General features: G+C 35.5%; 1 protein-coding gene across 4 annotated transcripts in view; it reads left to right on the top strand.

Moving 5' to 3' along the window:
- LOC150095994 (dehydrodolichyl diphosphate synthase complex subunit DHDDS-like) overlaps positions 1-13,029 on the top strand; it is a 208,084-nt gene extending 195,055 nt beyond the window's left edge. For all 4 annotated transcript variants that reach the window (XM_090409669.1, XM_090409668.1, XM_090409670.1 and 1 more), the window contains one exon: positions 12,625-13,029. In XM_090409669.1, the coding sequence (XP_090265795.1) occupies positions 12,625-12,825 (201 nt within the window). In that variant the 3' untranslated portion in view covers positions 12,826-13,029. The remainder of the gene's footprint in view (positions 1-12,624) is intronic.
- The last annotated feature ends 14,585 nt before the right edge of the window (positions 13,030-27,614 follow it).

Below are 27,614 nucleotides of genomic sequence, written 5' to 3'. Positions count from 1 at the left end.
AGTATGCTTCCATGGCTGAATTAATGAATGTTTTCTTGGTTCTTGTTTTTAAACCCTGATTTTTTCTTGAATAATATTTCTATATTTCATTATACAGTTCACCTCTAAAAGGTGCTCAAATTTTATTCTTTTGAAAACTTCCTACAACTTTTGTTTTCAAAAATGATATTTTTTTTTTTATTCCATTGACAGTAATGGTAATGATTCCTTACTTCAAAATTCCTGTATATACTTGTATTCAGAATTGATGTGACGATGTCACTTATCATTGAACAGCATAGTTCATAAGACTTTTCTCATTGTTTCTGTGTTCTCTTCTCTCTCTCTCTCTCTCTCTCTCTCTCTCTCAATCTGTGTTAATTTGTTCATGTTTGTCTGTTGGAACACATTATTAATAATGACTAGTCCATGTCCAGTCGATAATTTTTCAGATTAATTTGGAAAAAATGAAGAAATTAGGAAGTTACTAATAGTGTAAACTTTTTGTGTTGTACTATCATAATATCCTATAGACCTGAGGGTACATATCAGAAATTTGATGATGATAGTCCATATTCTGAAAAGAAGTCCAGTTGGTGCTTATCATTATTAGTACATGTACTGACCACTGAATTTGAAACTTTTATTTAATACTGTGTTGGACTTCCTTTAGCCTGAATTACAGCACATGTGCAGATTGGTTTAAATTCTACATGATGTTGGATTACATCTACAACATACCAGACAGGCCTTTACCTGGGTCAGATTTGATGGAAGAGGACTTTGCTCCTAGATCTGCTGTTTTTCTAACATCTTCTCAATGGAGTTCAGATCTGGGCTTTGTGATGGCCAGAGAAGATGGTGAAAGTCACTGCCATGCTCACTGAATCACTGCTGAATAATTCTTGTGTGATGGACAGTAGCATTGTCATCCATGAAACCACCATCACCTGCCAGATAAAAGTAAACATTGCAGGATGGACTTGATGTAACAATGTTCAGATATTCCTTGGAAGACGCTCAATATTCCAGCAACATTAGGGGACCCGTTCTATAACAACAAGTTTGGCATGGTGGTGGCATCATGGTATGAGCATGATACCACCTCCAGAACCTTAAGTTTGTGTTAATAAGGCAAGTTGGGTTCATTACTTCATAGGGCTCCTGCCAAACTCTCTGCCTACGTTGGTACAGAATAAGGTGTACCTGACAACACTGTAGCCAAACTTTCTGGTACTGCACAGGAATCAGTGGTTTCTGTATATGCAATATTGATCTGCTTCAATTCCCTGTGCATAGTTCAGTCATTTTCTGCACAGGAAGTTCTGTTTGTCCATACAAGCCTTCTCAGACAATGGCAGTCTCGTTCCTGACTGTCTTAGGACCACGTTATGCTTCTTAGACAAGCAATGTGGATTATTTTTCCACTAATTAAACATCCAGAATATCTTACCTTTTGAGAAACCAATCAGCTGTGCTGTTTTCAAAATCATGGCTCTAGTCAGTTGGGCATGCACAATAAGTCCTTTATCAAACTCCAAAAGATTCTTTGTTTTTCCCATTGTGATCGACACTATTGATGATTACTGATCAGCAACATTCTTAAATAGTTATCTAGAAGAAGTGGTGATGCCTATGACCAAGTGTTTTGCATATACACTGCTTAAGTGATTTTACTTATATCTGCATAAAAGTTTCTAATTCAGTAGCTGGTTGTGTAGCTTTACCCTTTTCTTCAAATTTTTCGGAACATTTCTGTATATGTCTGGTATTCATATCCTACTCTGTTGTTTAGATCTTGGGTTCTGCAACAAAGGATTTTTTTTTTTTTAGCTGTCTCTCTCTCTCTCTCTCTCTCTCTCTCTGTTCTTCCTTCCTTCTTCTGCTTCTTCTTCCTTAGTAGAGCCTTCTATGCGACCTAAGGCACAAATAAATCTCATTTGAATTCTCTATTTTAACATTTACTCACATCACACTGAGATTGCCTGCCATTCAAGAAGAGTATATCTTTGTCTTTAGTGCTAAATACTATAACTACTGTGTTTAAGAACTTACTTTAATAAAAATTAAATAAAATTCAATGTTTCAATCTTTATATCAAGGTTGTCTTCAGGAATACATATACACAAGGGATCACAAGTTACATTAGTGCATATTACACTGGATTTAGAGAAAGATGTTGGAAGTTTTTTTCCCACTTGGTTAGACAATAATAAATTTAGTTTAATCCTTTATCCAAGTGTAAGCAAACAAAGTCCTGAAGTATCTTCAGGACTGAGGCAGCTCATATAGGTAAATATGACTCTCCATTACTTCCATCTTGGTGTCACCACCTCTGGGTCTGGCTCCCACTGATGAAACCTCAATAAAGGTCAAAACTGGTCTGGGTAGTGGCCCTTCCCTTAATGCATAGCATAATACGTGTCTGCAGGAAGATGTGCTTTGCATTATGGGAGACACTAAGACAAGTGATGTGAGCTTAGTCCTCCACCTTTACCACGAGTTGTCTCAGTCCTGAAGATACTTCAGCTGCAAACTTTGTTTGCTTACACTTGGATAAAGGATTAAATTAAATTTATTATAGTGCATATTACAGTGGGCTGAGAATAACTGCTTGGTCAACCATTGATCATAGCCTGCCCTCTGGTGAGAAAATAAATAACAAAATTTAAAAAAAAATTAAAAAATGAAATAAAATAAAACGTAATTATTTTAGTAAAACTACATCAATAGTAGTTTGTTTCTTAAAGCTTGTAACTTTAAATCTCTATCCTATCTGAGTTACTGTGTTATCCAATTAAATTTCTTTTCTTTTAGTATTCACTATGTGGATAATTCTTTTTTTTTCTAGATGTAATATTGATTGTAGGTGAGCCATCTGAATTGGACTTTTAGGTCATCATTTTTGTTAAGATTTGGTTGGTTGAGCATTGGTCTGGTAGCATGTTTCAAGTGCATAGCTCAGAAAGACCTGCTTTTCTGTGATGACAAAGGTATTTAATGTGTTTATATTCTTCTTTTTCATTCTGGGATTTCATGGCCTGTTTCACCTATTCTATACCTATTTGTATACCAAATCCACTAGATTGTAGTGGATTTGGTATACACCTGGGTCAGCAAGGGGAGGAAGGGGGAGTCTTTAGAAGAACTTAGTATAAAGAAATTATCATAATTACAAGTGTAAATCTTTTTAATTGTTTTTGTACATTGGAATTATTATAATTAATTTGGTTTCATTACTTCACATGATCATCACTTGCCATGTGCTCAGTTAGAGATTGATAAATGCTTAAAAAATGGAGACTTTTTTTGGATTAAATTGTACTTACCAGAAACCCAATGTTTGTTATAATTCACTGGTGAAATGTACAGTGATATGGTTGTTTGTCATGAAGGCATTCTTGTTTCACTAATAACCATGTGACAGTCATTATTAACTTCTCACTTGCCTCTAGTCGAACATTGCTCAGCAAGTTGATTCGTAAGAGATTGACAGCTGGACTTAAAGAGAGTCAGTATCCAGACAGATGGACAGGAGATAAAATTAAGAATGGAGATCAGATTATTTGTTTTAGAAGTTTGTATAAAATTTTTTGACATCTTTGAAAATGAATTTTTAATAAAAGTGAATACTATGGCTGATAAATTAATGTTGTAATTAAATGGACAGTACTAGAAAGGACAAACTCAACATTCTATTTCAATGTTAGAAAAAATGCTAAAAGGAAAGGTTTCTTCTGTCTCAAGGACATAAGTGAAGGAATTAAACAGTTTGAGCTATAGTGCAAACAAAGAAGCACTGTCCATTTAATTACAACATTAATTTATCAGCCATAGTATTCACTTTTATTAAAAATTCATTTTCGAAGATGTCAAAAAATTTTGTTGATTTGATTGTACTTACTAGTTTAAGATTACCTGAGGTAAGAGTTTGGAAGGTGCGTGTGTGCGCATGCATGCGTGTGCCAAATGAAGAAATAATGCATCATCTTATGAGTTAAAATAAATTACTTTTGGAGAAAAAGCTTGTTAAATAACTTAGTCTAATGAATAAACAGTTATTCTCTATAGAATTTTGTGTTTGAGAAATTAGTCTTATCAAATATGTATGTGTATATATATATATATATATACACACACTTCATTTTTTTTTCATTTGGTCTTGAGTCAGTCAGTCATTTCCTGATTCTGAAAAGAATTAAGTTTAAACTCATTGCACCAGTTAGTACTCAGTATGAACACAAAGATATGTTAACAAACCAACTAAATTGGTACATCATGAAGCATGTACATATCTTCATTCCTCATTCCACTCAGAACTTCAAATCTTGGATTTTGAGGATGCAAGTTCTTGAAGATAATTCAAGAATAAAATTCATATCTCTAGTGCCTCCAAACCACTCCAGCTGCAAAGAAAGCAAATCTAAATCAAACTTTAAATGGTCACATATGAAGAAACTTGTCTCCTACTCAAAGGCATTCAAGCTTTCCTGTTCCTTACCAGGGCTATTATATCCACTGCTTTCACATCCAAATGTTATTATTGAAACATCATCACTTAAAGACAAGGTTAACCTACTAGCATCGTTATACTCCTCTAAATCCTACACTGATGACCAAAGCAATGCACCCCAAACTTGACCACTGAACACTTCACTGCATGCCTCCTGTGGGCTTTTCTTATCAGAAATATCATTAGAAGGATCAGAAGAATCCTGAATAGCCTGGATACCCAGAAATCTTCTGTCCTTGATAGTATTTCCCCTCCTCATGCACAAAACTTATTCTCCAGAATTAATACCAGTCCTGTATAAAATTTAATATTGGAAATATAGGATTGGTATTAATTCCTACAGCAAGGAAACAAGCCAATATTCAACCCAAAGAAAAAAGAGATTCAAGCCAGTCATGAAACTGTTATACTGTAGCACTCACCTCAATTTTGTCAAAAATAATGGAGAAAGTTATCAGTAGTCAATATCTTAACCATCTGGAAGTCCACTTGTGGAATCTGCTTGATGTTTTCTCCTATCTAGTACTCAATCTATGAAAAGGCTCAGAGAAACTTAAGTGTTACTTTAAATATGACTTACGGCTTTCTTACCGAATTGACCATCTTCTAACATCCACCCTTTGCAATTTGCCTTCTCTCACTAACTTTTTATTAGATAAAAAAAGAGTAACAGTAACATTTTATGGAACAGAAAAGAAGAACATCTTATGTCTGGAATGTAGCATTGGCAAATCCATAGATTGGCTGAAGGTACATTCTATTCTTGATTTTTATTTGATAAACCTTGCTGTGCTCAAACACTGATTTCCTTGCAATCTTTAAAGATTGTTCTTATTGTTGATTCACTTAATTTAAATTTATGTGTGAACAATCTTAAAACCAGACTCGAGTTTTTGTATGACTGTCTAAATTGATAACAGCACACCTCTTTTTATGTGCCGGTGTATTCTCCTCATTGCGACTTTCCTTCGCTGGTCTTACTGGCATGTTTAATAATGATGCAAATTAAACCTGTAATAACTTACATACATGTGGAAACAATACACTAGAAGTGTATCGAACTGATGTTTGCATACCTCTGTTTTTAAAATTTATCTTCAAATCAGCAACAAATTTTGAACTTGCAAATATGAGGTGCACACATAGCATGTGCATGCAGCAACGTACAAACAATGGCGTAACATATATGTATATAGTGGCAGGGAAAAATTGCATGAAAGCAAATCCATGTAAATCATTGGTTATTTGTACTTGAAACCATCATTAAAAAGACTTGGATAGAGCTAAATATAGAAAACTTGCCACCTGTGTCAGTGGCAGTCATGCCTTCTAGTCTCTCTCAAAGGTCGTTAGGTATAACTTTTGTCCATCTGTGCTTCCACCTCTTTCTCATTCAATTCGTAGCATTGCAACATCACCTAAAGATAAGGCTGACCTCCTGCGTAGATGAAGGTAAATCACCTCTTCCTTTACCAGGACATTGCATTGCATGCTTCCTGTAGCCTTCTGCCACAAAGACATAAAAAGAATCTTGAACAACCTAAATACTAAAACGTTTCTATTCCTAATGGAATTTCACCAGTTTTGCTCAGAGATGTACTCCAGAACTAGCACCTGTTATTTATCATCTGTAGACCATGTTATACTCAGCTGGCATCCACTGTATAGCATGGAAGCAAGCTTTCATATATTTAATTCCAAAAAAGGTGATAAGTGTCTACCATCCGAATATCATCCTATTGCTGTCATCTCAGTGTCCAAAGTAATGGACAAAGTTGTCAACAGTCACCTTCTTCGATATCTGAAAACTGTCAACTAATCAATGACCAACAGAATCGATGTTGTTAGTTAAGATCCACAGCAGATCTCCTCTTCATCACTCACCTCTGGACATGTGCCATGGAAAAATTTGGAGAAACTTGTGTCATTGCCCTTGACATTTTCAAAGCATTTAATAGGATCTGGCATTTAGGGCTTCTGAACAGATTGCTATCTTATTGTCTGCCTTCCTTCTGTTGTAATTGGTTTGCCAATTTTCTCCCAGATCAATCACTATATGTAATGGTGGATGGTGTTTTCCTCTTCCTTATATAAATGACCTGATCTCACTGACCTCAAATCCTATTTACAGTTCTGCTGATGATAGCACTCTACACTCATTCTGCTCATATGATAAACCCTGCAGTTCTCAAACATCTCAAGCTTCAAAATCTATGATAAGTACCCTAAACACTGATCTTCATACCATCCTGAAATGGGATAACAACCTAGTCATCATACTTCCAAATCATCTTTTTGCCTGTGTTCTCACAAAAAAAAAAAAAAAACTTAGTTCTTCTCCACTTACTTTTGATAGTGCTCAGCTCAGCAGTCAAGACCTTATATCTCTTCTTGGTCTGATTCTTGCTTCTAATCTTTCCAGATATACTTTTTTTGCTCAATAAATTACTCTCTCCTGTCCAATTGCCAACTCAAATCTCTCTAATCCTGGAATATATCTCATTTGGGATTTTGTATACCTATGACTTTAAAAATTCTTTATGCATCCAGAAGAGAGTGGTTTGAAAGATTGATGATTCCCAGCCCTCTCTTACAGACTCCCTTCTGCCATTGTCTCATAGATGGCTAGTTTCCGCATTGTGTCTCTTCTGTAGATATTTCTGTAGTCACTATTCAGCAAAACGCATCCGTTATTGAACCCCCCCCCCATTCCTGCTAAGCTTACAGAAATACGAGCATCAGTCCAACATCTTCATCTTTTTACAGCTGAACTGCAGAATCACTGAACCTGTTACTCACAGTCGTCTTTTATTCCATCTACCTCAGTTTTGTGGAACTCCTTCCCTCGTGAACAATTTCTCAAGGACTACAGCTCGTAAAGAAAAATATCAACAGATCACTTTGCTTTTGACTCAGCTCACATACATGGCATTCATTTACTTATAGGCCTTGTAGTTTCTCGTGTGTGTAGGAGTAATATAAAAAATAAATAATATTTCTTACATTATTCATAACTGTGATAAGGCTTGGTTCTTCCCAATACATAGGACATCTTCTGCAGTCAAACATTTTGCTGTGTTGGAGATGTCAGTGATCACCATTCCATGCTTTGCTGTTTTATTTCTGGATCCTATTGGAAGCACCACAATTCATCACCAGGCACAGTTCTCTCTAAAATAATGATATCTTTGTCAGTCATTTTTTGAATTTTTGCCACCTCACTAACAACTATGCAAGAACCAGTGAAGTTATTGTACTTGTGCTTATCGAAAAGAGTACACGGTAGTGGTTAAAATGTATTATTTTGCTCAAGTTATGTTTGCAGTATGCCCGTTAAAAAAAAACTGCCTTGTTATTTAAAGGGCACGCTGTGTGTGATGGTTTAATCTGGAGAGACTTAAATTTGTTTAACACTTGAACAAACTTGTTGAGTTTGTTAAAGTGGTTGTTAAGGTGTTTGCTATAGTGAAAGTTGACTGTATCTCGCTGAGTCAGTTATACTCTTTCAGAGATGCCATTAACTACATGAAGAATAGATATAGGCTGTAACAAGTTTGCCTTTTTTTGAGGTACTTGGTAAGGATTACACCATCCATATCCCAAAAGACAATGCCAAGAGCCTTCCCTACTGCCTTTTGTGTTTGGAACTTCTTTGGCTGTGGAGAACCTTTGTGTCTCCACTCCATTCGTGTTGTTTGGTCTCTGGGTCATGGTGATGAAGCCATGTTTCATCAATAGTCACAATATGAGCTAAAAAGTTACACCTGATTTTTCAAAATGACCCAAAATCCCTTGAGATGAGAACTTCTGCATGTCAAAATGTTGGTGGATGATGACCCCCCCCAACTTGTTTCCTGGCTATCCCCAGTCTTTGCAATGTTTTTGGCTGGTATTCATCTATCATCAAGGATCATGTCATGCAGTGCATCGATATTTTCAGGTCTGATCTCTGTGCAGGTCTTCCTGAGCTGGGGGCATCTGTTGTCTCAAGATGCCCAGTTTTAAACTTGGCCACCCATCTGGCAACTGTTGGATATGGGACAGTCCCCTAAAGTCTCACAAAATTTGGTGAATCTCATTTGCAGACTTTTCTTACAGCAAAAAAAACTTGATGATGGCCCTCACCTCTGTCATCGAATTTCTTCAAAACCTCTGACATTAGTTAACTTCTTATATATCCTAAGAGAAAAAGAACAAATTATTACAATTTGATTAAGCATGGGGGTTCAAGGGTTTTAAGATATGTTCATTCTTGTGGTTATATCAGTTGCTTTAATATCATTTTTGTTCTAGGTATTTATCAGAACTTTTCAATCCCCACCCCCTCATACATTGGCAAATATAGATAAGAAAGTTATTATTCCTTTGAGACTTTGATAAAAGTCTTTCAGACAACCACATCTGAATTGTTGCACACAGATTTAGTCACCTGTTTTTTCTTGGGGGATGTGGAGGTAGAGAGGATTCAGAGATGAGGGAAAAATGATAACTGGTTTGTGGAGTGTTGCTGCGAGGATAGGCTAAAGGTTTGTGGGTTACAACATTTAGTTGATAAGAGAAAAAAAAATATGCAATATATATATATATATATATATATATATATCAGGGGCAAATATTCCAGGTGTGCAGTGCTCATCCACGAAATATCAGTATGACCGATATTATATTTTTGCATTTATTCCTGCAGACTTCGCACGATTCCTAAAATTGAACACAATATATTGTACTGATGCTTCATTGTCCTCTTCAGGATGGTAAAAAAGCATTAGTGCTTCATGAAGAATGCACTTTTCTTTGCGTAAACATTGTGTCACATTCGCGTTAATAGCCCGGTTGTGCTTTCGAAATACCTTTGAGCCATTCGAAAAGATGTAAAGAGGGCACAGCTGGTCAAATTCTTAGCTTTCTAATATTTTTAAACCGCTGAGAAGGCAGGGCAGGGTGAGCTAAAATTTTTAGCTCATTCAGCACCCAGCATCTGTGATTAGTTATTGTGTCAACCAATTCAATTGAACATTGTCACTTGTCATGAGTTGAGCTCTTTTCGCATCCAATGTATATTACAAACAGTTGTTACACATGTTTTCTGGAACTGAAAATTTGAAAGTGGATGTTAGGAGAAAAACGCTAATTGTTTTTTCTTTTGCTTGTGCAGTATAGCATCTATTGAGGTTGCAAAGTTTTTTAACGGCATATAGAGACATTTTTATCCTAGTCTTTGGAAACAACAGACTAAAAAATATCTATTCCTGAATAAAAATGAATATTCTGTATATTATAAGACGTTGTTGATCTACAACAAAATACCAGTATATGTGAGATTGATAAGACACCGATACTAGGGAAAAAAAAATGAATTTAGGATTCCTGAAAGTGATAATTCCGATAATGATCGGATGTTATGTATAAAATTCTTGGAAAACAGAGCAAATATACACAAACCAGAGAAATACACATAACGTGCAACAAATTTTATGAGATGGTTTGCTTGCTGCTCCATCAACCATATTATTCCTGCAATTCTCTCTCTCTGCTCATAAGTTTTTTTTTAATTATGGCATCATAAATTTACTTATTCATGTTTAGAATTTATAGGATCGTGCTATTTGCTCTACCCAACAACTTATAGGACACGCATATCACAAATGATAATTATTAATTATTCTTTACCATTAATGAAAGTGTTTCTACTCACACTTATTCTTTCCATTCTTTCCTATTCTCACGTCTTATAAATGACGTGTGAGAATAGGAAATAGGTTCACATATTTTCATCTTTGAGTATTTCAAATATACCAACCAATTATAGCATTCTCCTTTGTTGTTTTCTAATAAATCCTAAAACAGATTGTTCCCCGACTTTACGCAGAAGTATTCAAAGTTATCCTGCAATTAATTGCATTGTACCAATTAAGATGAGTGCCAATGTGCTATGCCCCCTCAAAACTTTTATACATCGATAAAATGCAATCACACAGTTAAGAGCGTTTGCAGGGGTGAGGGGAACTCTCCCCTTGGGATAGAAAAATTCCACAAATTATAATCGTAAAATTGATTGAGATATGTAATCTTACAACCTCGATCCTCGGAACACTTTGTCTGTCTTAAAAATTTATTATGGGTTGACCTGTTTTGGCTTACTGTGGGGTAGCCATAGAACAAGTGTTTTATTGCAGCAATAAAACACATGTTCCTGTTTTTGGTTCATCTTTTTCTGATTTGTGAACAGTGACAGGTTAGTTTGCCTTCTGTGTCTAGTGCATTACTGAGTGAAGTGTGAATTGTAAATTTATAGTGAAACAAATTTAAACAGAAAAATACATTTTTAAAAGGTAATGTATGTAATTTAATGTTCTTTTACTTGTTAGTTTTATGATTTTTTCCCTTTTAAACTGAAATAATTTAATTTAGGATTCATTAATTAATTTGATATCAATTTTTTTATATATGAAATTCTGCTAAAAACTATTAATTCTGAATACCTTTTCTTTTTCAAAGAATTAAAGATCATTAAAATCGATGCAAAATGAAAATAATGTATTTATGGTTTACATTGACAAATAATTACATCAAAAAAAAAGCTAAAAGACATTTATTGATGTAACTATTTAATTAAATCAATAATTATAAAAATTTATTGATGTAATTATTTGTCTCCAAGCTTTGCCACCCCACCCCCAGGAAATTTTCTTGGGGGGGGGGGCGGCAAAGACGTGCGCAGAAAAACATGCATACAGTCAAATTGACATGAAATTTGTAGCATGGGCATAACCCACATGACAGCACACCCAACCGAAATGAGCACGCGACGCCACTGATATATACAGGGTGTTCGGGATAAATTTGACATATTTATAATTAATTATATTTTTCCGTAAGTTACATGTATTAACACACACTTCTCTTCATTTAAAAGTTTGGACCCTTCTTCATTCATATACAAGATGTCAGAAAGGATGGATAGCTGGAACCCACCTGAATCATGGAAGAGAATAACTTGTATCATGATGATTCGTGCCCGCCATCAAAATAAGGATATTACGACTGCTGCCCAATGCTCCCTGAATACAGTAAAAACAATCAGGCATGAACTAGAGACTTGCAATGGTGACTACGAGGATGTAGCAAGAAGAAAGATCCCTAGCAGACGATCTGATTGCGTTCGTACAGCAGAATTCCTCGCAAATCTGCAGGAACAGGTGTTGAAGAACCCTGGCATTGGAATTCGGGCTTTGTTCGTGGAGTTGCTAACTGTAGTCAAGCCCTGGATAACAAGGGTAGCCAATGGTAGGCCGTATGTATGGCAGCAGGATTCGGCCCCTTGCCACACCTCTGGGAAAAGTCAAAAATGGTTGTCTGAAAATGTCTACGACTTCACCAGTCCAAATGTTTGGCCTCCAAACTCCCCAGACCTTAACCCCATGGATTATTTTGTATGGGGCGCAGTTGAAAAAGACACCAATCGCACTTCCAGTAATACAAAAGCCCAGTTAATGGATAAAATTAAAAAATTTTTTGCGGCCCTTCCCAGGGAGACTGTAGCATCAGCTTGTTCGAGGTTCCGAAGCAGAATTGAAGCTGTGATCGATGCTAATGGTGGTTATTTTGAGTAAATCTTGTTGATAGTATTGTAATTAACTCTGCCTGTAATGTTTTGTTTTCAATTCATTAAATTTAATAGATACAAAGAAGATTTTCTTTTTCCTTACGAAACTGTCAAATTTATCCCGAACACCCTGTGTGTATATATATATATATATATATATATATATATATATATATATATATATATAAATGCAGTTTTCCAGTACATTAATGGATGAGAAAGACAACTTCTAATTACCAAGTGTATAAGAACCAGATTCTTTTTTTTTTTAACTTAGACAGCGGTGTATAATAAAATATACTTCTAGCAGCAGTTGCGAGTGCTTTTTATTATGTTAATAATGGTTAATCTGGGTCTCCGTGAAAAATGTTCAGACTCCATGGAGAAATCTTTGTGATAATAATATAGCAAGATTTAGTATGACTTTTGCATGTGTGTGGTGAGTCTCATTCATTATTATTTGTATAATGATGATATAAATTTAACTTATCAAAATTATTTTTTGTTTGTTTATTTTTATGTACAGAGAATAAAAGAGAAGAAAGCCATTCCTGAGGCAAGCACTCATGAGAATTTAATATGCACAGACTCTAATATAGATAAATATTGTGAAAATAAAGATTTGAGTAGTCAACAAAACCAAATGGTTAGGATAAAAGAATTTTTAAAGCACCTTCAGGAGAAACGATATAAACATTTGCAAGAATTAAGAGATATTAAAATTTAATCAATTAAACTTTTTTAAATGAAGAAGTATGCAATCTGACAATTAAAAAAAAGACTGTTGAAATTTTGTGTGAAATTTTTATATTCAGAATTGCTTTAAAAGATATTGAATATATTACAAACAAAAAACAGCCAAATGTTGCAACAAGATCTCAAACCCTAAAAGAATACAATTCATAATTCAGTAAATCTTCCTCCTCTCTCATTCTCGTAGTTTCTAGTTCAGTTAAATGATCATAAAAGAAGTACGTCTGTTATTAAAAGAATTGAAAATCATTGAAAAGATGCTTTAATGAAATCTCATTATAAGCCATTCTTTTCAAAGGAAATTTTTCCTTAAAACAAACAGCAAATATGGTAATTGTTATTTCATATATACTAGTTACACTACAACAAATTTAATTAATTTAAAATGCTGCACCTATCATACTGATAATTTTACATACAGTTCATAAGAGAAAAATGTTTGTGAGTTTTAATCAGGGGTTGAAATAAATATCTGAGGAATGAATTGTTTTGATCCTCAGACAAGTATTCCAGTGAAACGAAATATATTTTTTTTGCGAACACATTTCTATCCTACTGAAACAATTGATTTTTAGGTTCTAGGCTATCCATCTTTGAGGATTTAATCCAGAGGAGTGAAATTTTTTTCGCTTCTGAAAAAACATTTATATATATTTATTTTTCAAAAAAAAAAAAAAAAAAAAAAAATCCATGACAAAACACACACGCACACAGGTTGCTTATATCTTCTCTATAAATAAAACGTTTCTTTTATTTCTTTTCCTTCCTGGCCACACAAGATCAGAATTCATTGAAAAAATTATAGAAACAACCCGTGTTAAAGAAAATATTCAATTCAGATGAGCATTAGTTTCTGAAACAAATTTTTTGCTTCAACCTGGAGCAAAAAATTTTCTTTATCTTCCTATAGCCTATATTTCTTATATCTTCAGAGGAGAACTAAATTGTTCCAGTCTGGATAGATGTCTATTATCTATCTGGATGTCTGGATAGATGTCATTCACGATGACAAAAAATTTTGATCCAATATTAATTTATACAGTTGGTGGTGGGGGGGGGTTTCCTTTTGAATTGTTCCAAGAGGAACATTTTATTTTGATTCAAAATCATATCAGTCTCTGGTTTCAACAACTGTGGAATTCGTGTACACATGCAGCTAATGATGCATGGCAAATGTTATGATGTTCCGGAAGACAGTATCTATGCTCAAGAAAAGGTGATTGCCAAAGGTTAGTAGAAGCCAGACAGGCTAGTAAGAATATGTTGAGAAAAAAACATCTTTGGTATTATGAACAGAAAAGGTGATTGATGCAAGAGACAATGGAAGATCACAAAGTCCAAAAGACATTTGCTCCAAACTTGGATCCTAATTATTTTAATTAAAAAAAAAAAAAACTGGTAATTACAGCAAGTATTTTACCTTGGATATAATAAATGTTAAAGATACCAAGCTATTTTAAACCTGGTTTTACTCCATTTCCCAAGTAAGCAAACAGACAAACAAGTCAAGTTTGCGCCTTGTCCTGCAAGTGTTGCAAGTCTAGCTGACCCTGTACGTAGTGCAAGACCAAGGCAACTCATGGTAAAAGTAGAATAAGCTCTGATCACTAATCTTAATATTTACCCATAATGCAAAGCACATCTCTTGGAGGAGATGTATGATGCTTTGTATTAAAGGCAAGGGGCAACTACCCAGACCAGTTTCGACCTTTATTGAGGTCTCATCAGTGGGAGCTAGGCTGGAAATACCAAGATTTTAGTAATACAAAGCTTATAAGTATTTTACCAGAACAAGTTATCATAAGGTGTTTTAACCTTATTAAAAGGTCTTGCACTACGTGCAGAGTCAGCTAGACTTGCAACACTTGCAGGACAAGGCGCAAACTTGACTTGTTTGTCTGTTTGCTTACTTGGGAAATGGAGTAAAACCAGGTTTAAAATAGCTTGGTATCTTTAACATTTATTATACCCAAGATAAAATACTTTCTATATTTATATCTCCTCCTGGGATTTTTATTTAATAAGGTTAAAACACCTTATGGTAACTTGTTCTGGTAAAATACTTATAAGCTCTGTATTACTAAAATCTTGGTATTTCCAGCCTGGCTCCCACTGATGAGACTTCAATAAAGGTCGAAACCAGTCTGGGTAGTGGCCACTTGCTTTTAATACAAAGCATCATACATCTCCTCCAGGAGATGTGCTTTGCATTATGGATAAATATTAAGATTAGTGATCAGAGCTTATTCTACCTTTACCATGAGTTGCCTTGGTCTTGCACTACGTGCAGGGTCAGCTAGACTTGCAACACTTGCAGGCGAGGTGCAAACTTGACTTGTTTGTCTGTTTGCTTACTTGGGAAATGGAGTAAAACCAGGTTTAAAATAGCTTGGTAATTGCAGCATAAAGTTTGAAAACAAAACTGTAAAGAATCAGCAAAACAGTTTTTTTTTTGTTGTTGTTCAACTTGTGCATTACATGTGATATCTAATATAATATCTTCTTTCTTATGAACCAAAAATAATTATGTGAAAATGTTACTTTTCATTCCACATTTGAAATTATTGAACTATTCTATTTAAACTTTTGTTACTGGAATACAGATCCCAGTAACAAAATTCAGCCTGCAATTCTGCGAAATTCATTAAACAACAATTGGACACACCATTCGGATAGTCATGCAAAAATCTTATAACTGTAACCACTTATTTTTTGTAATTATCATAACTTAAAAAAATCATCCTCAATTAATTTTTTTTTTTTATATGTGAAAGACTGTATCATAAAACAAACTTCCATATATTTTTCATTTTCACAGCTAATGTCCTCCCATACTGTTCTCCTTTGTGCATGATCCACATGCATGTTATATGTCCAGTTTCCATTTAAGTCATGAAGCATTACTGATAAATTGGCATTACAGTTCATGATTGAAACACATCTTTTAAAAACAGCAATTTGCACTCTGAGTTATAAAGCAAGTACTTTTTTTTTTCATTTTTATCACTTATAAATACATTCAGAAGTTAATGTCAAAATTTAAAATTATATTTTTCTAAAAACAGTTTCAGTTAAAAAGTCACTACCAAGAATGATTTTGACCTTTAGAAATGAGAGTTCTATATCATCAATTTCTTGATATGTACCCTCAAGGGATGTTCAAGCTACTATGACAGCACTACATGATAAAGTTTGCAGTATTATTAATCTCCTATCTGCAATTTTCCTCCAAATTAGTTTATTACTTGTCAGCACTCCAATATTGTCATATCTAACATTTCTTTCCTTCTAAAGCACTTCTGACTGAATCAATCCACCTAGACCTTCATTTTCCTCTGGGTCTCTTTTCTGTCATCTTCACATCAAACATCTGTTTGGCTAACCTTTCCTTACCCATTCTATTTAAGTGTCCATACCACCTTAGGTTATCTCTGCTGACACGTTCTTTGAATGCTAACTTGAGTTCCTTTATAATATCTTTATTTTTAATAAGATTCTCTCTCCTAATTTTTCTCAGATCCGTTACTTAAAACTGGTTTGAACACTGTCTTGTTGTATATGGCTAGTTTAGTGTTTTGGCTAATTTCTCTCTTGTTCCATATAAATTTATTCAACTGGCTCCCCACAATACCAGCTTAGCTGATTCTGTTGTCTTTTTCCATTAATTTGCCATCTTCACTAAAAACTGTGCCTAAATAGCTAAAATATTTTACTTGCTCTATAGGCTCTCCATTCAGAATGCAGTTGATGTGTTCATCAGCTGCATTCTGATGAACAATTATACATTATATTACTGTATAATGTAGTTTTGGTCTTTTTATTGCTGATTTTCATGCCAAATTTCTTACAATTGTTATTCAATTTAGTTAGAGAATCTTGGAGGCATGCACTAGATGTGTTTAAGAGTACATCAAGATCAGCATAAAGGAAAGAGCTAACTTTGATATCTCCAATTCTAATATCAGGCCTAATGCCACTTTCTTTCATAATGTGTAATCCATATAGATGATGAATAAGAGTTGGAGATAATGTGCATCCTTGTCTTACTCCTGATTTTACATCAAACCATCTTCCTGTATTTCCTTTAGTTCTGACAGTTGACTAACAACTTAAATCTAGACTATGTACTGTATAATGTTCCATTTACTCCACATAATTGTAATGTTTTGAAAAGCTTCTTTGGTCACCTTGTCATATTCTTTTTCCAGATCTACAAAACTAAATACAGATCCTTGTCATATTCCCATGATTTCCCAACTATTTGTCGTGAAGTGAAAATCTAGTCTTGATAACCTCTATTTGGCCTGAATCCAGCTTCTTGTTCTCCTTTCCACATTCTTGCTCAACCTCTTTTCATGTATGCTTGCAAAAATCTTACCTAGAACATTTACTAGAGAAATTCCTCTGTAATTCTCACATTGTTTCATTCCCTTTTTTTATGAATCGGTACTATGAAAGCGCTACTCCAATCATTGGGAATTCAACCTTCTGACCAGGCCCTCTGAATTATGCAATGTTGCCACTGCAAAACTTTTATATCTCCATTCTTAAGCATTTCTGGTCGAATATCATCTACTCCAGCTGCCTTTCCACATTTCTGGTTATTGACAACTTTTTCTACCTCAAGTATTGATGTGTACTCTTTGCATTCCTCTCGAAAATTTTCTAGTATTTTTCTGTCATTGCTTATTTCACTTAACAGTCTTGCAAAGTAATTACTCCAGACATCTGGGATATCCTTATCTTCAGTGTTCATGTAACCTTTATCATCTTTGATTTCTTTTACAGTAGTCTTTCTTCCATTTCTAAACTTTTTGAATAGTCCAAAACATTTTGCCACCTTCCTGATATTTATTGTTTATATTTTTACCAACGTCTTCCCATGACTTTTGTTTGCTAATTTTACACATTCTTCTTTTTCAGGACTGCTTCTTTAACTTCTTTTGTCTACCATGATGATCTCATTTTTCTGTCCTTACTGACAACCTCACTACATACCTTTCTAGCTGAATCATGTCTTCTTCAGAATTTGCCACTGAGGTTTGGTTCTTGTTTTCAAGCTGTTTGATTTTTTCTTCAATAATGTTTGTATAGGCAAATCTACAGTTTACCTGTAAAAGCTACTCAACTTTAATTCTTTTCAAAACCTTTCTTACATTCTGTTCTTTTCACTGTAATATCCATTTTTATCCTACTTAGCACTGAACAATGGTCACTTCTAATTTCAAATCTTTATGTTGGAACATGGTGATAGGATTGACTAGTCTGTGTCCTGAGTGAAATCTAGCAAATACTAACCATTATTATTAGCTTTGCTCATTTCTCCAAATTTTCCCAAAACATTCCTATATGCATGGTTGGATTCATTTCCTACTCTGCCGTTTAGATCTGTAACAAGAATCACTTCTTTGATTTTCTTTGTCTGCCTGTTTTAATGACTCAAAAAAGTTCCTTAACTTTTTGGGAGAACTTTCTGTGGGACCATAGGCACAACTAAATTTCATTGTCCATTTCCCCATTTTGAAGTTTGCCCATGTAACTTTTCTTGAAACTGCCTTCCAATCGAGAAGTTTATCTTCTTGTTTGGTGTTGAATGCCATTGCTACTCCTTCCTTTCCTTGATCAGTATTGCCTGAAAATAACATCCTATTATTTAGTAATCTCACCTGTTTTTATCTTCTTTGTCCCAGTAATGCCAATTATGTCCACATGGTACTTTTGCATTTCTGGTTGCTTATGTTCTGATTTGGGTTTATTCTTCTTCTTTTATATGTTCAGTTGGAACTTGTTCTAGTAGGCTGACACTTTGCATTGTTTGCCCTGGTTCCCTGATGAAAACAGCAGAGGGCCATGTTAAACTGGGTATTGTTGGATCCTACTTCTTAATCTATACCTTGGATCCGACATGATTACAATTACAATGTTCTTAACTAATTGATAAGTTGTGAGTTGATTTCTAATTCAAATATAGAGAAAATTTATATTTATAGACTGCGCCACTCTATATCTGGATTATTTCAAGAATTGAAGATAAATCAACCCTCAACTATTACTCCTTAAAATATATACTGGCCGAGTATATTTGACTTACTTAATTTTCCCACTTTGGTTCGAATATTTTATGAATGGTGCAGTAAAAGAGATTCAGGCAAAATACAACTTTTCATTAACAAAAACAAACATTTAATTTCAAAATCATAAATTTTACACTTAACTTCAAATCAGTAATTAAGATATCACAATCACTTCAGCTTCTCCGATAAGTACAATCAAACTCTGACAAGATAAATCTGTTATCTCTATATCACAGTCTTTTCATAGTTCTTTAAGTTCCAAATACAACAAAATTTGCAGTAATACCTCTTCATAAACAGACACTTTTAATTTTATGCTTCTTTTAATTCTCTGCGATAGTTACTGTTAACATCAGGGAATTCTAAGATGAAACTCGCACACTTCTCTGAACAGAAATATTAAAGTTGGAATAATCTTACCGTTAATCTTCTTCTTTCATCAACATACACACAAACACTTTTTATAACTGTAAACACTTTTAACAATAGACAGCACTCATTAAAAAAAATCTTCTAGCATTAACTAAATTAATTTACGGGCACAATACATATAATCAGATGTTCTTGTATGATGCACTACCGATTACTCTTGAATTAGGGCAATACGCAATAATTCTTTAACTTGGGGTTTTATATGTACAGATGTTCATTCCTCCGGCATTCAAATAATTCTTTAGGCACTATAATTCTAAACACCGCTATCATTAAACACAACCCTGTTGCCTCTATTTATTCTCTAGTTACTTCTTACTATGCTTCACGTTTCAGTGTGTCCTTGAAAGGTTGGCCCGGAAAATAAATCTCAACTAAAATATCGCTAGTCATTCAGTAGTCAGTCAGCTATCTTCCGTTGCTTTATTTGTTATTCCGAAACTTATAAGCTAACGCTTCTCGACTAGTAGACTTTATTTAGCTGCTTGAGTGACTTGCCGACTCACTATTATCGCACTGTGATTTTCGAATTCCCGATTCCAACTTAATGCCAATCTCTCTCTAATGCTCTAATCACCTCATTAATAATTAATAACTGTTAACTTCTTTGTGGCTTGATGGATATCAGTCCCGTGGACTTCGCTCCCTTCATCAGTTTGAGTAATTTCCGGTTATTGGAAGATATTTTTGAGTGCTTGGCTCACCCTAATTAGGGCTGTGTTGAGAGATTTCAATTTGCAATCAGGGCCGCCTTTGGGCGTTTATGCTTCCATCTGTCTTTCTCATCATAATTTGACGACTCACGAATGAGTAGGTTGGGATGGAGTGATGCCTGAGCAAAGTATTTGGTTGCTATCTGGAGGAGAAATGTAGGTATGTCTTGCAGGTTTCTGTCTTGGTGGAGAATAGTGTTTCTTACAAACCACGGGGCATCAAAGATCATTCGGAGGCACTTGGTTTGGATTAATTGTAGTCGATTGACGTTGCTTGGAGAGGTATGACTCCATGCCGGCGAACCATAAGTCAGAATAGGTCTGATGATTGCTTTGTATATTCTTAATTTGTTTTCTGGACTGACTTTGCTTCTACGGTTGAGCAGAGGGTAGAGCTGAGTTATTACAGAGTTTGCTTTGTTGCAAGCATGAGTGATGTGGGAGTTGAAGCTGAGATGATTATCTAGTTTGATTCCCAGGTATTTTACTTCTTTTTGCCATGGAATAACAGTATTGAACATCGTGATTGCTCCATGATGGTCTGCTTTCTTCCTTGTAAATAGAATGGCCATACTTTTATCTGCATTAACATCAATCCTCCATGACCGAAACCATTTTTCAAGATTCTTCATTGCATTTTGTAATCTTTGTTTGGCCAGGTATGGTCTGAGTGATCTGGTCAGTATCGCCATGTCCGCATAAAATGCCATGGTGGTTGATGTCGTGTTTGGGACATCAGAGATAAATATGTTAAAGAGCAACGACGATAATAGGGAGCCTTGTGGGACACCTGCTGCGATGCTTCTTGTGGTTGATCTGAGCCCACGAAGTTTCACTTGAAATTTTCGGTCTTTCAGGTAAGAATCTATGATTTGGATGAGGTTTAGCGAGTATTTTGCAGTAATTAGTTTGTGGATGAGGCCTTTGTGCCACACTTTATCGAAGACCTTTGCCACATCTAAGAAAATTGCACCTGTATGTTGTCTCCAGTTAAATTCAATAGTTATGTACTCTATAAGTCTGTGGATTTGTTGAGTTGTGCAGTGTCCAGTTCGAAAACCAAATTGTTCTTTTGGGATTAGACCTAGATTGTCCATTTCACTTTGTAGGCATTTTAGAATTACTTTTTCTGCTATTTCCCCCGGGCCTGACAGGAGGCTGATAGGTCTGTAATTCTGGGGGAACTGAGGCGCCTTTCCGGGCTTGTGGATAAGGATTACATCTGCCTGGTTCAAGCGAGTGGGGAAGTAGTTATGTCTTAGCATTGCGTTAATGATAGCCACTAGATGCATTATTGTTTTGTGAGGGAGTGCTTTTATAATTTTGTTTGAAATCTGATCAGGGCCTGGTGCTTTCCTGTTATTGAGGTTCTTGATGATTTGGTATATTTCATTTGGTGTGGTATAGTTTGTGTTATCATGGGTGGTGGGATGATGAAGTGTATAGCGTACTTGCTTGTGGATTTTTTCAATGAAGCTCAAGTCCGCATGAGTGTAGTTTGGTTGAAATTGCAGCTCCAGAGAGTCTGCAAAAGCTTCTGCTTTTTCATCATCTCGGTAGACCATACCTTTTTCTCCATGTATTGGTTTTATGTTGGGGTGATCGCTGCGGAGGGCTTTAGTCATTTTCCATAGTGAGTTATCTTCGGCTTTTAAGGAGCTTAGTTTTCTCTCCCATTGCTGATTCTTATGGTCTTTTATTGCATATCGGACTAGATTTGTTGCTCTGTTAAGCTCTTACTTATCCTGAGGTGATAGTGTTGTATGGTACCGATGCCGAATTCTGTTTTTGCTGCGGATAAGCTTTAGAATCTCTTCTGGGAGCAGGTTAGTTTGGGCTGGAACAGTAACTGTGGAGGCTGTTGCAAGGCCAATTTGGATTGTGCTTTCCAGTTTGTCGATCGCTATGTCTATTTCTTTGGGTGAGGAGATAGATAGGATGGGGCCTATGATGTTCTTGAGAGATGAGTTGAGCTTCTTCGGATTTGTGTAGGATTGCTCAGGGGTGGTTTCTGCTTCTCCGCCTAGGCTAAGCAGAACTGGATTGTGGTCGGAGCTAAGATCGTTAATAACCTGCAACTGGAATTGATGGGTGTTCCTGAAAATGGCGATATCCAGCACGTCAGGTTTGCCGAGTGGTCCGTAGTGTGTTGGTTCAACAGGACCTGCTATGGTGATGTTTCTTGTCATAGCGAATTTGTGTAGGCTCTTCCCATTATTATTGGTGTTTCTACTGTTCCATGCAGGATGTTTTGCGTTTAGGTCTCCCGCCATTATTGTTGTTTCGTTTGTGTCAAGGAGCAGGGAGAGGTCAGAGGCCAGAAGTGGTTTGCCTGGAAGGTTGTAGACTGAATATAGTTTTAGACTGCCTGTGTTTTTTGTATGTATTTCAATTCCTGTTTCTTCCAGGTTTGTGGTTGCTAATTTCTTGATCTCGTATCATGCTTTTTTTGACAAATATAGCAGTTCCGCCCCCTCTGGCATTGAGTCTATCTGATCTTAGCAGCGTGTAGTGCCTTATTTTGGGGTTGTCGCAGGGCCGAAGATGCGTCTCATTGATTAAAAGAATATCTATCTTATAACTTTCAGCAAATTCTTTTACTTCCAGGAGATTGTTGTTTAGCCCGTTGGCATTCCAATAAGCAATCTGTAATGAGTTAAGTTGATTGTATTATCCATTAATCATAGAGAAAATGACTTGTGTATTTTTGAGGAATTTGTTGGTGTCAGCCTGATTGGGATTTGTTTTGCTAAAGGCTGTTAACATTTCTCCTAAAGTAGCAATTAGGGTTGCTGCGGTGGTTTGGTTGCAAGATGCTAGTTTGCTATTTGTAGAGACCGCAGATGCATATGACTTTTCAGGAGTAACGACCTGTGTTTTGGTTTCAGGTGTAATTCGCTTCTGATTGGGCAGGGGATGTTCCCCTCTAGCCTTCTGCAGGTTGAAAGGGTGGAGTGGGCATCCTTTGTAATTTGCCGGGTGAGGGCCGCCACAGTTCGCACACTTAGCAGGAGTGGTTCGTGGTTTGGCGCAGGTGTGTGAGGGATGGTTGTTACTGCATTTCACACATTTGCATTCCGCTTTGCATAGCTTCTGCGCATGCCCATACTTTTGACAGCGATGGCATTGACCAACTGAAGCCTTTCTTCTGAGAGGCTCAGTCTTGATGACCAAACTGCATACTATTTTACGATCGTAAATTTCTCTATGCTCTTTACTTATCTCGACCAAGACCAGAGGCATAGGGCGCTTGTCAGCACGATACATTCGTGAAATTTTGATCGGCTCTAGGCCCTGTGATATGAGGTCAGTAGCTATTTCTTCTACTGGAATGGTCTCAGCCAGCCCTCTAATCACGACTTTTAAGTTTTTTTCGCTTTTGAGCTGAAATGTATGATATGGGACTTTTAGTTCGTCCATAAGTCTGGTGAGCTGGCGGTAGTCCGAAATTCCTTCAGGTTGGATTCGGATTCCTTCATCTGTGCTTTTGGCTGATGTGAATTTGATGTTTGAGCTCCTCATCGTTGTTGTAATAGCAGACCATTTATCCGTTACTCTTAAGATTACGGGTGGAATCCTCTCTTTGGGGTGTATCTTGGAGACAGACTTTGTCCTCTCATCAGGTTGTGCTGTTAATTCCATTGGAGTTGTTTTTTCCAAGGGTTGACCTACTATTTCAGGCTCAGCTGCTGGTGAACTCTTCTTACGCTTCTTTCTGCTAACAACCTGATAATCTGTAGAGTCATCTGAGTCCACTAGGGGCTGGTCGTTAACCGGTGACATAATCTCTCTGGTGTTATCTTGAGAAGTGCTGGGGAGAGGGTCAGGGGATTGACAGTCCTCTGTATCCACCTCTTCTACTTGGTGGATTGCCACCTTACCTGGCCATTTCCTTTGTAGAAGGCCTCCAATGTGCTTAAAAACAGCCAAAAGCTGTTTGAAGTCAAGCTCGTCATATGGAGAGTCCATAGTTTGGCTTGAGAGAAACTAATAGTTTCCCAGGTAATCCTGTAGACTGAGAGTCTACTAGCAAATCCCGTAGACAGCTTATCCTGTGGACTTTTGAGGGTCCACTAGCAAATCCCATAGACACACTAAGGTGTCTACCAGCAATAAGATGTGGCGATATAAAATACAACAATGGCGATACTAGCGGCAGTAGGCCTAGCGTATCTCCCTTGTAAATTCAATAGACTTACATGGATAAACCAGTATAGAAAATAAAGTGCCTGTTTATGGCAGCAAGTAATTAACTGATATTATTAATGAATATAAGCATAAATCTCTAAAAACATATCAGTCAAATTCACAATTCACCATCAAAAATACACGACACGAAACACTAACACGCGAGCCGCCATCTTTACAAATCTCCAATAATTAATAAATCCAGCGTTCGTCGCTTATATATCAGTTTTTCCCCCTCAATTGCTCACGTCATTTCTTTCTAAAGCTCTTTTCAATAAACCTCACGTGGTGTTCCAAAACGTGCTCGCTCACTTACATACGTTTCCATGACAACAAAACAAATAAAATTGAGCTATTACATAACGTTAAACTTTCACAAACAGGAATAAATAGAGAATATTTACATTTCAAATAATGCGCAGTTAAATTATCAAATACAAGTTCTTATAATATTAATATAGTAATAAATAAAATAGCTTAATATTTAAATACAGTCTTTTCATTATTAATACATATATCTTTGATTAAATAATTAGATATTAGACAAAATTAAAGTAGTTACATGAATATTAAATTGTAAAATAAGTTGTTTACATTAAATAATATTTACAAGTCTAGCCTTTGTGATGGAAGATCATGTTGGATTCTGAAGCAAATAATAATTACTTAAATCTCTACATAATCAGAATCCAACAGTATCCCACTGGCTGGAATGAAATCTCATGTTACACGATCATATGTGTTTGTGGTTTAAGCCAGTAGAGAGTACAGTTTCGTCAGCCCATCTTACTTCGTTTGGTACCTAGTAGGAGGGGACCTCAACATCGCCTGAAAGGCGATGTTGAGATCTCCTCCCAGTTATTTGTCTTTGACATTTAAGTTTCCCCACATTTTAAATCTATTTTTTTCCCTTGTGAAAAGTGCATTTCCATATATTAGTCAGAAAATTATATGTGACCACTCTAATATTAAAATACACTGAATGAGAGATATTTGTAGCAAGTTTATTTGCTTCATTGAGTAGTGAATTTTACTTGACAGGAAATTACTTTTATCCTAGTCATGAGATTTATTCACATTCAGACTTTTGTTTCTTCGTTCCTGGGTAAAGGATAAAAACAAGAATATAATTTAAGTATAATTCAGAGGTTTTATATGAAAATGTATATAAAAGTACAATTTATTTACAATATTATTATTATTATCTGAAACCTCCAGGGAGTCAAGGACTCATCGATGGAGGTTATAAATCACCCAAACCAGCTGTCATACCTTCCCTTAAACTCACTCACTGCTCTGTGGGAGAACAACCTAGCTCTTAGCCCTTTCTTGATTGCGAACAAACTGAACTTCCATGGATGCCCCGTGTTCTCTTGAATGGGTGTTATATTCTATGATAATAGAAGTTTATAGACTTCTATTATCATATCACCCCTCTTTCTCCTGTTAACCAGTCTGTAATCCACATACTTGCAATCTGATAATCTAAATCCCATAATCCAGATATAATCTTTGTAACTCTTCTTTGCACCCTTTCCACAGCTTCTTTATCTCCTTGGAATCCAGGTGACCAAATCTGCATCTTATCAAGCACTTATAAAGAGGCAAAATGACTTCCTTATCCTTACATGTCAAGGTTCGCATCAACATCGCAATTATCCTCTGAGTTATATTTGCAACTTTTTCTCTGTGACCTTTGAACTTGAAATTCCTATCTACCAGGTCCTTTGCCTCCTCAGTTTTCTTGTAGCATAATCTGCTAATATAATATACTGCTGGAAATCTCATCATGCTTAAGTCCATAACTTTACGCTTAGTAACATTAAACAGATAACCATTTTCGTTTGTCCAAATTTCCAGTGCTGAATATCAGTAGTATCCCTGATTGATCTGCCTATCTGTATATCATCGTCGGCAAACAATTGCAGATCTCCAGTTAGACTGTGCCTAATGTCATCAATGTATAGATTGAACAATAATGGCCCAAGGACCCTGAGGTACACCACTGAACTCATATTGTTATCAATATACCCTTATAAATAAATAATTGTCATCAAGGTGTATTATGCCTTCTTTATTAAATAAGTGTTATTAAAGTTTTGTTTAAAACCTTATTTTCAACAATGGACTTGAATCTTAATAGTGGGAGAGTGACAGTTGCAACCTTCAATATGCAATCTGATGCGAGGAATGATGGACAAAATAGTGATTACTGTCTTCTCTAAATTGGAATATAATGGATTATCTTGTTTTACTTCAAAACTAATCTATCACTTGTTAAAAATGTAACAAACATGGCTGATGATTTGCATATTTTTCCCAACCATAAGAAGTAGGCTGTCATCAACTACTTAATAGCTCCTAGTTTAGATTACAAGTGGTGTTTAATTATTTAATCTGATTAATATGTAAGAAGTGATGCTATTTTGGGCAGTGTAGTAGACCATTTTTTTTTAACAACTAGGCTTAAACAGTTGAATTTAGTGTGGTTAAATATGAAGGGTATTAACATACCTGTGTCTTGAAGGTAAGGATGGTGAAAACGTGATTGGAGCCAAGACATTATGCAATTTAAGGTGGTGGATATAAGATAGCAACAAATGTTGCTCTCTTAAAAAGTTAAAACAAAAAGATAAATTTGTAAACTTTGGATTTTGAAAGACACAATAAAAAACCTATTATATACACAGCAAGCCAGTAGTAAACATGATAGGTGCTTGCAGTTTCATTACATTAAAATGTCATCAGATGAGTAAAGAAAACTAACTGTGAGTCAGTTGCTTGGCCTTTTTGTACACAATGTTAGGAGTTTGGTTTGTTTGAGAGTACAGGTAACCCTCGTATAACGCGGATGTTAGGTTCCATAGAAATGCCGCGTTATATAAATAGCGTTATACGAGACTTAGATCACATAGAAAAAGTAGGGTTAGGTTCCAAAATCTTTTTTTTTTAATTATATAAACAACAATGACATATCCAACAAAAACAATATTTTTATTTAATTCATGTAAGTTAAGAAAACAAACTATGACAAATACGTTAGTATAAAATTATAAAAATTACAAATTTTACATAAATTTCATTGCACATAATGCATAAATGTTTTAGACACAATAAAATAAAGCTCATTTTAATCGTCATCACTGTCTTCAGAAATAACATTTTGTAGATGTTCTTTAAGTGGTCGGAGGTCGTCACCACTTGAAATCTCTTGGACATCATTTGTATAATTCTTATTGCTTACTTCGGCTGGTTTAGTCATCAAGACGTCAGTAATAAGACTTTGCTTTCCACTATGTTGCAATTTTTTATTAAGTTCATAATATGGCGCTAAACAAATATCCAATTGTCTCGTG

The sequence above is a fragment of the Typopeltis vanoorti genome, chromosome 19 (genome assembly GCF_054136105.1).
Source record: "Typopeltis vanoorti isolate ZY-2024b chromosome 19, IOZ_Tvanoo_1.0, whole genome shotgun sequence".
Lineage (NCBI taxonomy): Eukaryota > Metazoa > Arthropoda > Arachnida > Uropygi > Thelyphonidae > Typopeltis > Typopeltis vanoorti.
The sequence above is the reverse complement of the archived record's forward strand: the minus strand, read 5'-3'. Positions and strand labels throughout refer to the sequence as shown.